The 16,152-nt window shown below is 40.8% G+C and overlaps 1 protein-coding gene across 1 annotated transcript; it reads left to right on the top strand.

Annotated features, from left to right (window-relative positions):
• Window positions 1-793: 793 nt before the first annotated feature.
• On the top strand, window positions 794-15,942 carry CD244 (CD244 molecule, natural killer cell receptor 2B4). The gene is made up of 9 exons (XM_006861761.1): window positions 794-872; window positions 1,914-2,240; window positions 2,314-2,613; window positions 4,323-4,430; window positions 4,907-4,974; window positions 6,009-6,074; window positions 8,862-8,927; window positions 14,446-14,508; window positions 15,862-15,942. Exons 1-9 carry the CDS (start codon window positions 794-796, stop codon window positions 15,940-15,942), a joined length of 1,158 nt encoding a protein of 385 aa, XP_006861823.1.
• Window positions 15,943-16,152: the final 210 nt, after the last annotated feature.

Raw genomic sequence — 16,152 nt, 5'->3', positions numbered from 1 at the left:
ATTCAAGCTTAAACACCAAAGTGTCGTAAAAATCCAGGAGAAATACTTATAAAATACTATCAAAATCTAGGAAAACCAGGAAAAACAAAGAGAAAATTATAAAAGAAAGTAAAATTGCTGAAAATATGAGCAATTTTTCAGCACCATCTAATGGACTCTTGTCCTGGTGTGGCACTGTGGGTTACTGTGCTGGACTGCAAAGTCAGTTTGAACTGCAGGTTGGCAGTTCAAGCTCACCAGCTGCTTGTCAGAAATCCTATACAGGGTTGCTATGGGTCAGAAGTGACTCAATGACATTTAACAACAACTATGGATTCTTGCCTTCAAAGCTGACTGAGAAATTCCATGATGTTCCTGTGGTGCCAATGTGATATGACCCAATGTGATTTTTTCCTCCTTCTTCCCTCAAATTCGTTGATCTGTGTCTCCTAGTGAGAACCAGCACAGGAACGGCCTTTGGGAAAGACTCCTGAATCAGTTTCGTTCTTCTGTCTCCTCCTGTGTCTGGTGCAATTGCTTCCCCCAAGCAGTGCAGATCAGTGCCAATGGTTCTGTGTGTCTCAAAACCTTGCACACATGACATAGGACCTTCCTGGGAGTTGGGGTTGGTGGTGGTGGTGTAGTCATGAAAGTCTCCCCTGTGGACAGCAGCACAGAGATACACAGGCAAAGTAAGTGAAAAGACATGGTAAGGAAGAAAAAAGACACTCACACCTCTGTTTCTGCAGATCACTGGCTGGTGCCTGCACTGGTAGGGCTTTCTTGTTCCTTTTTCTGCACACTACCATTCACAATGGCTGCTGCAGAATACACCAGCCATCCCAGATCAGAAGCCACCTCCTTTCTTGATCCTGTTCCAAACCTTACTCCTGGTAAGCACTTGAATCACTTATTCATCACTTTATCTGAAGTTCAGAGTCCCAACCATCCTTTGATTCTGTTTCAACCAGTTTTCAATGCTTTCACTGATGGGGGTCTGCACGGTCTTTCTGTTTATTCCTCCATCAAACTCTACCCTGTGTTCTTGTCTTTTATATAAGTGAGGTCATACAATATTTATTCTTTTATAATTAACTTTTTTCACTCAGCATGAAGTCTTCAAACTCCATCTAAGTTATATCATATTTCAAGACTTAATTATCTTTCTGGCTCAATAGTATTTCATTGTATATATATATATATGTATATCATATTAGTTTTATCTGTTTGTTCATTGGGAATCCTGGTGTGATGCTGTAGGATAGGAACTGGACTGTTAAATGCAAGGTTGGAGGATCAAACCCACCAGCCACTCATCATAAACTCTATACAGGTTCATTATGAGCTGGATGGAACTGACTCAATGATATGTAATAACAACAATATTTGTCTGTTGATAGGCATTTATGTTGTCACCTTCTAGATTCTGTGAACATTGCTGCAATGAACATTGATGTTCATGTTGTTGCTTTCAAGTCCCTTCTTGTTGTTTCTAAGTGCCATGGAGTCATGCTCCCAAGCCTAAAAGATAGGGTTTTAAACTCATCATTTTCACAGTATAATTTGGGCCAGTTACTTAAGTTCTTTCTTATTCAGTTTCCTCACCTGCAAAATAGGAGTATGGCTCCCACAGAGTCTCTATGAAGTTGAATACTTTATATATAAACCTGCCTGTCCCATTTTAAGTACTCAAGAGATTTTAGTTACTACTATTACTGAGCTTCAGAAGGGGCACAGAGTTTTGGGAGACACAGTGGCAGATAAGGGATGTATGCATTCAGATTCTGTTAGGCTCTGGGTTCCTCATGCACATACTCCTCATAATCTGGGTTCTCTTTTGATTTAAGAGAAGTTATCCTCAAGAGTGCACACTGCTCAAGACTTATACCTTTCCTGACACCTTCAGCCTGAGTTTTCTTTCCTGGAATGCCTAGGTTCTACTGGACATGTGATTAGCCTCTCAGGAGCAACTCTGTGTCTACAGTCACCTCACCCACTTAAAGAGATACAGCGCATCGAATGGAAGGTACAGTTAATCTCAGATCCAAAATGCCATATGATACTGACTCAGAAGACTAATTCCACTGTGAAGTATGAACCTTGGAGTTTGAAGCATTTCAACAATCGGCTTAACTATACTGGCAAAGACTCGACTCTTCTCATCAATGCAGCTCAGCATCAGGACAGTGGTTACTACTTGCTGGCTGTCACTGATACAAAGGGGTTTGTTATCAAAACCCACTTCCAGGTTTCTGTATTTGGTGAGTCCCCAGGTAGCATATCCTTCTCCTTTAACTCCTACACGGATTATATTTTCAGGACCTTTCTGATCAGTATCTCTGCTTACAGATCATGTTGAAAAGCCACATTTGCAGGCAGAAATGAAGGTCTTGGATAATGGAATGTGTCAAGTGAATCTGTCCTGCTCAGTCTCCGGGGTTGGGGATGTGAGTTATGCTTGGTACAGAGGGAGTGAGCTGATACCGATACCCAGCAACCTCATCAACCCCAGCAACCTGGTGGATCAGATTGGTGTTGAAAACTTGCATACGTATACCTGCAATGTCAGCAACCCTGTTAGTTGGGCAAGCCACACCCTCAACCTTACACACGGATGTCTGAGGGCTCATCAGAGTAAGTAGTTCATTTTGGACTATAACTGGGACTCCAGGTGTTGGACCCCACAACCAGGCTCATGTATAGAAAGATCTGGTTTGAGATCCTTGACTTCTTCCCACAGTGCCTTGTAACAGCCCTTCCTGAGGGGGCATTGACCTCTAGTCATACAGTCCCTATAAAATAAGGCCTATCCTAGTCCATAGTGGAATCCTGGACTGCTAACTTTAAGGTTGGTAGTTGAAACGCACCCTATACAGGGTCACTATAAAGTCAGAACTGACTCAGTGATACTTAACAACAACAAAAACAGTCCCTGGTGGTACTGCAAGATAAGCACTGGATTGTTAACCATAAGGTTGGCAGTTCAAACCCACCAGTTGCTCCATAACAGAAATATGAAGCTTTCTGCTCCTGTAAAGATTTACAGATTAGGAAACCCTACACAGGGTCACCATGAATTGGAACTTGATGGTAGTAGGGGGTTCTTAATCTGGGAAGAATTTTATCCCCAGCTGTATGGGAGATGCGAGTTTTTATATCTTGCATTTATATATATATATATATATATCAAGGAATGAATAGTTGTTGAGCCACAGTCCTGTAATGGCCCCTGACCATTACTTTAGTTCTCTGAGAGACTGATGGAAACCTACTTCCTCTTTCTGAGCTGTATGGTTCCCTATGCCATATAGTTGCCCAAGAGATAACTACACTACACGATAGTACCCTTAGCAGTGGATTCTTGATATATGCTTATGCTTATCCTGAGAAATAATCTGAGTTAAGTTTGTGATACTTTTTATTAGATAAATGGGCCATTAGCATGGACATTACAGGGAAAAAAAGAAACCAAGCTGTTCCTGTCCTTAAGAAGCTTATGCCCAAACTGGGGCAACACACTATGTGGACAAAAAAGAAATGAAAAACACTGAGACAACATGCATAGTGACAAGGACACTGGTCATGAATGGGTTTCACCATTTACTAGCTTTGTGATCTCAGGAAAATCCATTCATTTGAGCTTCATTTTTTCTTTTGATTAAAATGGGGATGGTAATAATAAGTACCTCACAGGATTTTTATTAAGCTTAAATGAGATCATGCTTATAAAGAATCTAGTCAACCAACATCTGGAACAAATATTTAATCCCTTTCCTTTCCCCTCTGGTTGGTTGTATCATATATCAGGCTGCATGTATGACATACCATTACAAGCAGAAATTCAAATAGGGAAGAAGAGTGAAGGCAGGAGTAGCAGGAAGGTGAAATGGGAGAGATTCCTGGTACATATAGATACACAATAAATATTTGTTGAGTTAAAAATAAATGAATGGATAGATGCAACTTTTTGCCATGCCAGGTGCTTTACATAAATTTAATACACATGATTAACCCCCATAGATAGATAACATCATCTCACTTTTACATGATGAGAAAACTTGAGGCTTAGGGAAGTTAATCTGTTCAAGGGCATGCAATTTATGTGGTAGGATCTAAATTTGAGCCAAATCTGTTAGCTGTTAGCATTCAAGTTCAGGCCTCATTCTTGGGGATGGCACCCAAATAAGCAGAGAGAGACAACCTTGATTGTGAAATCATAGAACATGTGGAGACTAGCTACACCAGAAATGAGAATGGATTTTGAGATCTCCTCAGTAGCAGGAAGGTAGGAAAGAGCAGAGGGAGGGCTAAACTCTCAATCCCCAGGCTTCTGTGTTCCTCAGAATTCAACTTTCTGCTCTGTGCGGTGATCACAGCGATTCTGCTAGTCATACTATTCCTTGGCACCCTCACCTACTTCTGTTTGTGGAAGAGGCACAGGAAGCAGTCATGTAAGTGGAAAGGTCCCAGGAGGTGCTATTGTCTGAGGCATCAATATCAAATGACTTGATCCTATACCTAGTGGGAGGTGTTTGGGAGTGCAGCAGCCATTTTCCCTCAAGAGTGTTGAGATATGTGTATGTGTGGTGTATGTGTGTGTGTGGTGTGGTGGGAACAGCAGTGGCTCATTCCTTTTACCCAATTCATGTGTCCTGTGGTGGCCACTTTGTGTTTACAATCTTACCCCAATGTACAAATTTATCTGTAAGTGGCAGATGTGGGGGTGGCGCTGTTCGACAGACTGACCCTGTGCTCTTTGGTCTGATGGAAAAGTATTCGGGGAGGAGCAATGACCTATCTCTTTCCCAGAACCTTTCTTGATCTTGGTCACCTGGGATGGAGGTAGAACCTGTCAGAAGAAGAAATCTGGACAGGATGCTCCCTGGAGATATCTACAACTCTGTTAATTGCTCCCTTTCTCACCTAGGTTCCAGCACAAAAGGATATCTAACAGTTTATGAAGATGTCAACAATCTGAAAATCATGGGAAATCGAGTATGGCATCCTAGGGCCTGGGGTCTCTCTTAATTTGTCTGGAAGAAAGATGCTTTTGGGTGAATGGCCACCATTCAGAATAGGAGGACAAATAGAACTGGACAATTTTTCTCCTAAAGTGGTCCTTAATACTTCTTAAATGATCTTTTCTTATCAGTCTCCTAGGTTTGGCAGTGGAGGAAAGAGGAAAAGAAAGGAAGAAGAGATGGGAAAGAAGACAGATGGGGTCTCTTGGTGAAGACTATAACTGCTGAGAAGGGATGGAGTCTGGCATAAACCAATAAAATAACATGGGGCAGAATGCTGCTTTGGGCTCAGGGTCCCTGTGCTGGGAACCTCCTAGACCTAGGAGACAGACAGGTGTAACACCAGAGGCAACAAGATGCAGCAAGAACTTATACCTTTTCAAATGAGCCCTGCTGCCTCCACTGGCTGCCCATTAGAACCCAAATGGGCAATATTTACTCAGAGGGCAAGCAGCAAAAAATACTGCCACCTATAGGGTATAGAAAGGGACCTCTGTGCTCTTTGCCTTTGGCCTCAGGCATTGGGCTGCATCCATGACTGCAGCTGCTTGAAGGGCTGACTTGAGAAAAATTGGTCCCCAAGAATAGATCCAGAGAGTGAGCTTAAATGTGCTCAGGTTTAAAGCATTCCAACTCTCTAAATTTCAGTGGTCAGATGACTGCTAATGTAAGGCCCAGAGCTTAGCCCTAACTCATTGTTTATGTGGCAAACTAAATATTAGTTGATAACTAAGCAAATGAAAGGAAGGACTTCCAAGTTACTAAAGGAAGCAAGTGACAGGAACCCCTTGGACAGGGTGGCTTAATGCTGTCTTGTTATATACTCACTGGGACATATGCGCTCCTGACACTCACGTGTCTGTACATCCTGGTGTTAACCAATGAGGATTTCCCAGGCCCTATCACCTTCCTTCCAGGCTCCTTGCCTTTGTGCTGTCTAATTCCACTCAGTCCAAACTTGGACAGATTTCACGGTACTGCATGCTCTCTTTATTGTTTCTTGTGCAGGAACAGGATCAAAAGCAGAATTCCACTGCAGAAGACAGCACCATCTACTCCAGCATCCAGCCTCAGGTACCTCTCTAATTGTTCTCATCCTTTCCATACTATCTTCCGGGACTTCCTAATGACTCCCAGACACTCATTTGAATGGCAAAATAAGATTTTGTCACTTCTTCAGGCTAGAAGACAGCTTTGTCTCAGCTGGATTAGCAAGTGATTTGAAAAGACCAGAGTGGTTCTTGAGTGTCCTAACAGAGCTGGAATATATGACATATGCAGACATTTCTTTTTCTTACATGCCTGGCAGAAGGTCAGGCCTGAGAGTCAGCTTCCATTTTCTCTTTCTGCTCCTTCCAATATGTGGGGTCCTTGCACTCTTCATCCTCCTTGCCTATCATTCCTACTTTCAGGAAAGAGTGAATCTATATTGGTTCCTTTATAAATTGGCATTTATTAAGTGCTAATTATATTCCAGACACTGTGAATACTGCTTTAAATCAATTTTCTCATTGAATATTACAGAGCAGCCTTAGAAGCACTGCATCTCCTATAATCTCCATTTTGCAATGAGAAAACTGAGAGTCAAAAAGGTTAACTAACTTGTTCAGAACTATATAGCTGGGTAGTGACAAAGCTGAGCCAAATGGTTTATGAGACTATTCTCCCTCCTCCCAACCCAACTATAACTTTCTGGAATTGTATAAATGTATACATAAACTGGAGAAACAGGTTAAAGATCAGTTGCTGCACAATCAGTTCTGATACTGGCAATCCCATGACCATCTAGAGTAGAAATATGCTTCATAGGGTTTGCAATGACTAAAGTTTTAGAAATAGATTGCCAGGCCTTTCTGTCAGGTTACTCTGGGTGGACTTGAACCTTCAACCTTTCAGTAAGCAACCAAGCACATTAGCCCTTTGTACCACAGCATCTTCTAATATTGACAGCTAAGATGCTTCCCTTGAGCAATTCTCCCAAAGAAAACACTGCCCTGGATAGCCAGTGATGAAAATATCTCTGATTAAAATAATTTTTGAAGAACAAAGACCTGAAGCAGTAATCCGCTCTATTCGTGGCTGAGCTGTAAGGTAAAGGTGAAATAAAGAAATGATACAGGCCTCAGAGGAAGTTCATGAAAAGGAAAGACAGAAAGAAGAAAAGAGGAAGAGGAAGAGAAAAAGAAGACAATGAAGGAGAGAAGAAGAGAGGGGGAAGTGGAAAAGAAAGACAGAGCAAGGAAGATACTCAACTACTCCAAAGACTTCTGTGGAATGAGGAGGGTTTGTCTCCTCCTGTTTCCCTTAAGATAAGCATTTCAATGACAGTGGGTGAAAGTCATCAAAAAACATCAAAGAGAAATCCCAAGAGTGATTGATATCTGCTTGTTCTTTAACTTTGTTGTTGTTGTTACCTGCCGTGAAGTCGGTTTCGACTCATAGTGACCCTGTATAGGGTTTCTGAGGCTGTAAATCTTTATGGGAGCAGAAAGCCTCATCTTTCTCCCGTGGATCAACTGGTAGTTTCGAACTGCTGATCCTGAGGTTCACAGCCCGATTCGTAACCACTACGCTACCAGAGCTTTAATTCCAATGAGATATTTCAATAAAATTCAGGGAAGAACTCCTTAGACTATATATGGTGTTGAGAGAAAATGAAATTGTTCCCTCTGGAGTGTCTTAAAAAGATGATTACCTGCTTTAGAAGATATCTGGTTCAGGTACAGAGGAAAAAGGCACTCTGTCAAAGGCGTTTAGGTATTGAATAAAGAACCCTGGAGAGCTTAGGGTTGAATCCTGTTTCTATTGTGCACACACTTCCTGACTTAGGGCTGTTTACCCTTTTGGAGTTTCATCTACAGTATGGGGCAAATTATGATAATTTCTACCTTCTGAAACTCTAAATAGAGTTGATATGAGTTGAAACGGACTTAATCGCACTTAACAACACCAACGACATCTTTCCAGGAGTGTTATCCACCACTCGTCTGTCAGTTTTTTGTACTATTCTGGCTTGCATATTGTTATGACGCTGAAAGTTATGCCACCAGTATTTCAAATGCCAGCAGAGTCACTCATTATAGACAAGTTTAAGTGGAGCTTACATGCTGAAATAGACTAGGAAAAATGCCTGACAAGCTACTTCTAAAAATTATCCATTGAAAACCCCATGGATCATAACAGAATATTGCCCTATATAGTGCTGGGAAATGAGCTGTTATGTTAGAAAGCACTCAAAATACACAGTGGGTGCAAAAATGGACTTGAGTATACCAATAACTATGAAGATGACACAGGACCGAGCATTCTGTTGTAGATGGAATCACCATGAGTTGGAGGTGACTTGGCAGCCACTAACAACAACAACAAGGGTGCTTTGTTGTTGTTGTTGTTAAGTGCTGTTGAGTCAGTTCTGACTCATAGTGACCCTGTATAGCATATCTGTGGAGCGCCTATGAGCTTCAACAGCTGACCTTGCAGTTCAAACTGACCGTGCAATCCAGTACATTAACCCATGGTGCCATGCTCCGGCTCCGTAAGGGTTAGGAAAGAATATATGTACAGAGTAAGTATTCATCAAATAGCTGTTGTTATGTTGTTAAGTGTTGGGTCAATTCTGACTCATAATCCTCTTGTATAGGGTTTCTGAGGAGTAGATGGTAGGTTTTAACCACCTACCTTATGATTAGTAATACTGTGCTTATTCTACAATGCTACACCAGGACTTTTTAAATGACAGAGCATGTCTGTGCTCTGGCTGAACTCCTGGGCAGGATTGAGGAAGAAGGATGGAAAAGAGATTTTCCCTAGGGTTGTGCTGAATCTATGCTTCTGAAATAATTTTATTTCTCTTCTCATTAGAGTTCTGCTTCCACATCACAAGAAGCTACAAATTCAATATATTCATTGGTGTCTCCTTCCCTGAAGGTGAGTATCTTCCTCTGGGGAATGATATTGGTGTAGATGTATATTTATTTTGTATGGGCGTCTCATACACACATGCAAATTACACATGTGTGCAAACTACATTTTGGTCTTTTCCTTCTTTCCTGTCTTCTTAATGACGTCTTGCTTTCTTCCTGTATAACGTTATCACTGTCGTCCCACAACTTTTGGTCTATGGTCATTAGCTTCTGATGCATCAAATCTGTTCTCGAGATGGTCTCAATATTCAGATGGGATGTAGTTAAGGTCATATTTTGGCTCTCATCACATTGCTTTTATTCTCTTCAGCTTAAGCCTGAACTTGTATTTGACCAATTGATGGTCTGTTCTACAGTTATTCCCTGGCCTTTTTTCAGCTGATGTTATTGTGCTTCTGCATCATCGCTTCCCACAGGTGTAGTCAATTTGAATCCTGTATATTCCATCTGGTGAGGTCCAGTTGTATTTTTAAAAGGTATTTGCAATGAACAAATCAATGGCCTTGCAAAATTATGTCATACAATTTCCAGCATCATTTCTACCACCGAGGCCTATTTTCCAACTCCTGATCATTTCTCTGTTTTCAACTTTCACATTCCAATTCATGCATCTGAATCACATGTTTGATCAGTTTCAGACCAAAGAAGTTGATAGAGTTCTTCACTTTCATTATTACTGGCTTTAGTGGTTGGTGTGTAAATTTAAAGCAATGATTTTCCTTAGGGTTGTGCTGGATCTATGCTTCTGAAATAATTTTACTTCTCTTTAGAGTTCTGAAGCTACAAATTCAATATATTCAATGGTGGATTCTTCCCATAAGGTGAGTGTCTTCCTCTGGGGGATACTATTGGTGTAAAAGTGTATTTTGCATGTGTATATGCACACAAGTGTGCAAGCATGTGTTTCCAGATGGTGTGTGTGCATGTCCCCCCAGTGAGCTGTCTGCTATTGTGTGTATTTGTGCATATGACCTGACCACGTTTTGAATAACTAGTATGAAGGCCTATTGTTAAATGTTGAGGACAAATGAGAAATCCCTCTCTGGTTCTGTCCGGAGAGCAAAAGAGCAACAGTTCTGAAGCTCGGGTAACTGTAGAGTTAGAGGAGTTTCTAGGAGTCTCTGTATGAGACAGAGGATAATCAGAAACCAAGAGGGAAACTTTGTGCAGAGGGATCATGAGGACCTTAGTTAAGTCAGCTGAAGTTGTGATGAGAGATACTAAAGAGACTTTCAAGGCAGAGGCTGGATGAGTGGACTGGACCTATACAACATTGACTCTCAAGTAATCAGACAAATATGTTGTTGTTGTTGTTGGTGGTGGAGGTCTCCAGACAGAGTCAGCCTATAATGTTCACCTTGAATCTTTCTCCAAACTGAGTTCATGGCATTCATGTGTACCTACAACCACATGGGAGGCTGAGAGGGTAGTGGGAGTGTTGGAGGGTGGTGGAAAGAGTGATATTCCCAAGTGTAAAACTACAATATGAAGTCTTACCATGGTAGTAGTGGAGGTTGAGAATCTACCAAACTGTGACATACAGGTCAGGAACTATATGTGTATTGATGTGATGAGGGATAGAGTTAGAATCGATTTTCAGATTTTTCTATTCAAATTCTTTCCAGTAAATCAACCTACGAACCAACTTTGATATAATCATGAGATACATTTATATGTAAATTATATATTTATATCATACCTCATTTTATTGAGCTTTGCTTTATCACACCCTACAGATCTACAGATACTGCATTTTTAAAAAAAAACTTGAAGGTTGTAGCACCATTTATGCAACAGGATGTGCTTGCTTCATGTCTGTGTAACTTTTTGGCAATTGTTGCAATATTTCAAAAAATTTCATTATTATTTTATCTTTTATGATGATCTGCGATCAACATGTTTTTAAAAACTGTTTATTGTGAATTGGGTGAAGGTTTATAGAGCAGATTTTCATTCATCCATTTATACACATTTTGTTTCATCTCATCAGTCACAATCCCCTCAATATAACATCACATGTCCCGCTTCCTCCCTGTGTTTCTTGCTTCCATCCACTCTTCATGCCTAATCCTTCTGAACTTTGCCCCTGGGTAAATGCTGCCCTTTTGATATCAAATGGTCGATTATTATAAGATGTGCATACCTCACTAGAGTTATTGTTCCCCTTATAGATCTATCTATTGTTTGCCTGAAAATTAAGCCACAGGGGTAAGTTTAGTTCCAGATCTGAAGGTGACTAAGGGATATAGACTCAGGTTCCACCAGCCTCTATCTCAACAGGAACCTGGTATTTATTATGGTTTGGGGTTTCATTCTACATATTTCCCCACTTTGTTTAGGACATTCCAATGTGATCCCTTTCAGAGCAGTTGGTAGTGGTAGCTGAGCACATCTAGTTTATCTGGTCTTAGAATCGTATAGATTTACGTTCATGTGCTCTATTAGTCCACTGAACTAATTGTTTCTATATGTCTTTGATTTTCATTACTCTTCTTTCCTCTAGACAGGAAGAGACCAATAGTTGTACTCTAGATGGCTACTTACAAATCTTTAAAACCCTTGTTGTTACGCACTAAAGTAGAATATAGAGCATTGTCTCTGTGGACCATGCCAATTGGCCATGGTGTCTATGAGACTATGGTCCTGAACCCCCCAGGCCCAGCAACTCATTCTTACAAAATGTTTGGTTTTGTCTAAGAAGTTTTAATAATACTGTTCCCTGTATGCTCCCTACATTCATGTATATATTTGAAGCAAAGTTACCCATGTACAAATAGCCTCTGTCAAACCTTTACATTTTTGTGAGTATACTCACACTCTACCTCCCACATTGTGTGCTATCCATGCATATAACCACTGTTGTTATTGGTTCTGACTCATAGAAACCCTATACACAACATAACAAAACACTGTCCAGTCTTGCACCATCCTCACAATTGTTATGCGTGAATCTTGCTGTTTTTGTTTACCCTCCACTTTACCAAACATGATGCCATGCTTTGGGAACTGTTCCCTCATGATAATATGTCCAAAGTTTGAGAGAAGAAGTCTTGCCATCCTGGCTTCTAAGGAGCATTCTGTCTGTACTTCTTCCAACACAGATTTGTTTGTTCTTCTGGCAGTCCATGGCACTTTCAATATTCTTTTCCAGTATCATAACTCAAATGCATCAATTCTTCTGCAATCTTCCTTATTTATTGTCTAACTTTCACATGTATATGAGACTGCTGAAAATACCACAGCTTGGCAAACCTTAGTCTTTGCTCTTAAACCCTTTGTGGGCGGTCTTATGCAGCAGATTTGCCTAATGTAATAGGCATTTTGATTTCCTGACGACTGCTTCCATGAATGTTGATGGTGGGTTCAAACAAAATAAAGTATTTGACAACATCAATCTTTTCTCCATTTATCATGATGTTATTTATTTATAAGGAGCTCTGGTAGTGTAGTGGTTACGAATCGCGCTGCGAAACTTAAGGCCAACAGTTTGAAACTATCAGCTGCTCCGCGGGAGAAAGATGAGGCATTCTGCTCCCGTAAAGATTTACAGCCTCGGAAACCCTGTACAGGGTCGCCGACTCAATGGCACTTAACAACAACATTTATTGGTCCAGTGGTGAGGATTTTAGTTTTCTCTACATTGAAGTGCAGCACATACAGAAAACTGTTTATAATGATTACAATCCCCTCTGTGTATCATCATTCAACAGTATTTTCTTCAATTTCCTCTTTGTGTGTGTGTGTGTATAAGGATGTACACAAAATCACTCAGGAATACATACTCATTTAAACAATTAAAGGGCACATTCTATAAGCCTGCCTCTTGGCCACCAGCACATAGCTTTTCTCTTTCCATGAGTCTAGAGTCTTCAGTTGCTCTTTCTCTCCATGTCCTCATCTCTGCCTCCATCTCTGGAGTCACTGCTTCTCTGGATAGAGTCCCACATTTCACTCATGCTCTTCTCCCTTGATGGTCCTAGGGTCCTCTGTTTCTGGAATGTAAGATTAACTACTCCCTCCTTTTTGTTACAAAATGTCTACCTTTACAGGTGTTACAGTCGCAATTAGTCATGATAACAATTATTCATTATTGAATCAAAAGAATCTTATCCCCATCTCCTTTCACCAGACCCATCTAGACAAGACAAAAACTATTCAGTGGGGATTCTACCTCCTCTACACACTCGAAACTAAACTCCTTCTTGAAAACTTGTAAACTAGTCATTTCATGCCTTTATCGCCCCCTCATTTTAGATAGCCAATGTCTAAGTTGCCCATCCCTATCAACCTTGTATACACAGGGGATAAGATTGATAGTTGATGTGAAGACTCCTTCCCTCTCAGTTAGTATTTTGAGCTACTACATCCATAAGTATGGATCAAGTTAATAAAATTGTGGCAATTTATACTTGTTTCCTTTATAAAAAAATTTTTTTTTCTGATCATCAAGCTATCCAGGCTAAGTTGAATGAGTACTATCTACAAGTTTGGGTGTTCTTGTGCATCTCCCCTCACTTCATATCAGATGGACTCTTCACACTCAGCTCTAGTTCTCCATGACTATGTCCTTGTCCATGGGCTCAGGAATCCCCAGGTCTCACCACATTTTTCTCTCTCATCTACAGGTTGATGGGGGTCTATGGAATGTGGTCAGACTCAGCCTATATCTTCATTGCTGCCTTTCCCCCCTTTCACTCACCAGCTGGCCAATTCCACTATCTTTTCATTATATTTTCCATGAACTTTTTAAAGCCCCTTGGCCTTATCTATTTGTTTAGTACCTTTGAATCTGTTCCAACTCATAGTGACCCTATATAGAGCTTCTGTGGTGGATTTGAATCACTGACCTTGTAGTTCAAACCAATCTTGCAGTTCAGTGCTTATCTTACAGTGTCACATGAGGACTCTGGTCCTATCTGTGCTGTTGATAAGTGCCTTTGAGTCAGTTCTGATCCATAGCAATCCTGTATAGGGTTTCCATGCTCTGGTGAGCTTGACCCGCCGACCTTGTGGTTCAAATTGACTTTGCAGTCCAACGCATTAGCCCAAAGCACTGCATTGTCCTATCTATTGTTGTTGTTGTTAAGTGCCTTTGAGTCGGTTCCGACCCATAGCGACCCTGTACAGGGTTTCCGAGGGTGTTACGGGAGTAGAAAACCTCATCTTTCTCCCGCGGAGCAGCTGGTAGTTTCGAACCGCTGACCTTTAGGTTCGCAGCCCGATTCGTAACCACTACGCTACCAGAGCAGTGCTTAAATTAAGGATTTCTGTGTATGTGTGTTCTGAGTGTGGGCTTCTGGGGTATATGGGCTTGGTTTCTAACTTTGGTTCAGAAATGTCATATCATAAGCAAGTATGTACTTCCCAGGACACCACAAACACTATTGTTTACTCCTATAGTAGGAGATTCTATTCACTTCTGGCTGGGGTACTTAAGAGGATTTCTGGGATATGGATTTCCTTTGAGACACCTCACATCTTTTATTCTGAATTTAAATACTCTTTACCTTCTGATTTCTCAGTCTGGGTTCAAAGAGAGGATCCATAGTCCTTTCTTCAATAGCAGCATCTATGAAGAGATAAGTGTCTGAAACTGCTTCTGAATAGGTTGAGTCTCCGTAACTCTGAAATCCCGTTTTATGAAAAAGTTACTGAGAGAGTGTCAAAATGGAAGGGATTTTGTTGTTAAGTGCTATCAAGTCAGTTCTGACTCATAGCTTCTGTGTATAGTTTTTAGGAGTGGCTGGTAGGTTTGAACCTCTGATCTTGCAGTCCAGCACTTTCCTTACAGTGCCACACCAGGGCTCCTGAAGAGATTTTAGGATTTTCTAATCCAGATCTTCATTTTACAGATGAAGAAACTGAAGCCCAGGGAGGATGAATATCTATATCAAGGTTATATCATGTTTTGGGGTTTGACTCCTATTGTGGAACTTAGGTTCTAAATTAGGACTGCTCACAGGCTGCCCCCCAGGCTATGGGCAACAAACTCGACATCTCTTCCCAAAGGTTTGTCTATGGGGCAGAGGGGGTTAACAGATAAAGAAATCAAATGTTTTCTAAGGTTGCAAGTAATCAGGAGTCATTTCAAGACATAGGTGATTACTGAGCCTTGTGACTGACTTGATCTTCATCAGGCCATTTAAGGAATGGAAAGGAAAGACCTAAATTTACTGGGGATTTATTATGTATAAGGCAACCTACCAGAGTTGTCATATGAATTATCTCATTTAGTCTTCACACAGTCCTATGAGGTAAGTACAATTATATTTCCCATTTATGCCTGGAAAAATTAAGATGTAGAGAAAATACATATACTTATGTGGTGCTGGAGTTGAAGCATTCAACCACAAGGTTGGTTTGAACTGCAAGTTTGGCAGTTCAAACTCACCAGCTGCTCCTCAGAAACGCTATTCAGGGTCGCTATGGGTTAGAACCAACTCAACCACACTTAACAAAAACAACAACAACATTATCTTCATAGTGCACCTGACCTACCACCAGTGGCCCAATATGGTGTGCTGTCATTGGCCATAGGGAAGGGTGGGTGGCTCAGTACAAACTGTATAGCTTCTGGAGAAACAACTTCAGGTGCTTATCTTGGGACATCAGTGACTGCTGGAATTCCTGGTCCTTCAGCTGTAGCCAACTTGAAAGTGCAGTGTTGTGGAGGACACTGTATGGGCTAAAGCAAGCTTACGGGGGTCAGTAAGAAGCATGATGTGGTTAAAAGTGCCCTGGATATAGAGCCACAATAATTGAATTTAAGTTCCTTCTTTACTTCATATTAATCATTGACCCTGAGTAATTTGTTTCACAACTCTGAGTTTCGTTTTTTTTAGTCCACAAAATGGGAATAATAATTCATACTCCACCAGGTTTTTATGGAGATCTTCTAGTGAGAGAATCTGAAGTTTCTTTTCTTTTTCTTCCTATAGGTTGGAAAGAGACAACTCAGAGCCCAGAACCCTGCTCGACTGAGCCAAAGGGAGCTGGAGAACTTCCGTTTTTATTCCTAATTTCTGCAATATTCTCACCTCTCTTCCATGCCAGCATCTGCATTGGGAATTGCACAATGGGTGATGCCATATGAGTCTCTACAGAAGAATAGTTCTTATTCTTATTAGGATATGGGAATTTACTTATAGTCTCTGTTTTGAAAAGAATTTCTATATCTATTAAGAGGAAGTCTGTTAAATTGTATCTTGCAATTTACAGGTAGTGACAAG

The sequence above is a fragment of the Chrysochloris asiatica genome, unplaced genomic scaffold, assembly GCF_000296735.1.
Source record: "Chrysochloris asiatica unplaced genomic scaffold, ChrAsi1.0 scaffold00042, whole genome shotgun sequence".
NCBI lineage: Eukaryota > Metazoa > Chordata > Mammalia > Afrosoricida > Chrysochloridae > Chrysochloris > Chrysochloris asiatica.
This window is presented reverse-complemented; position numbering and strand designations above follow the sequence as displayed.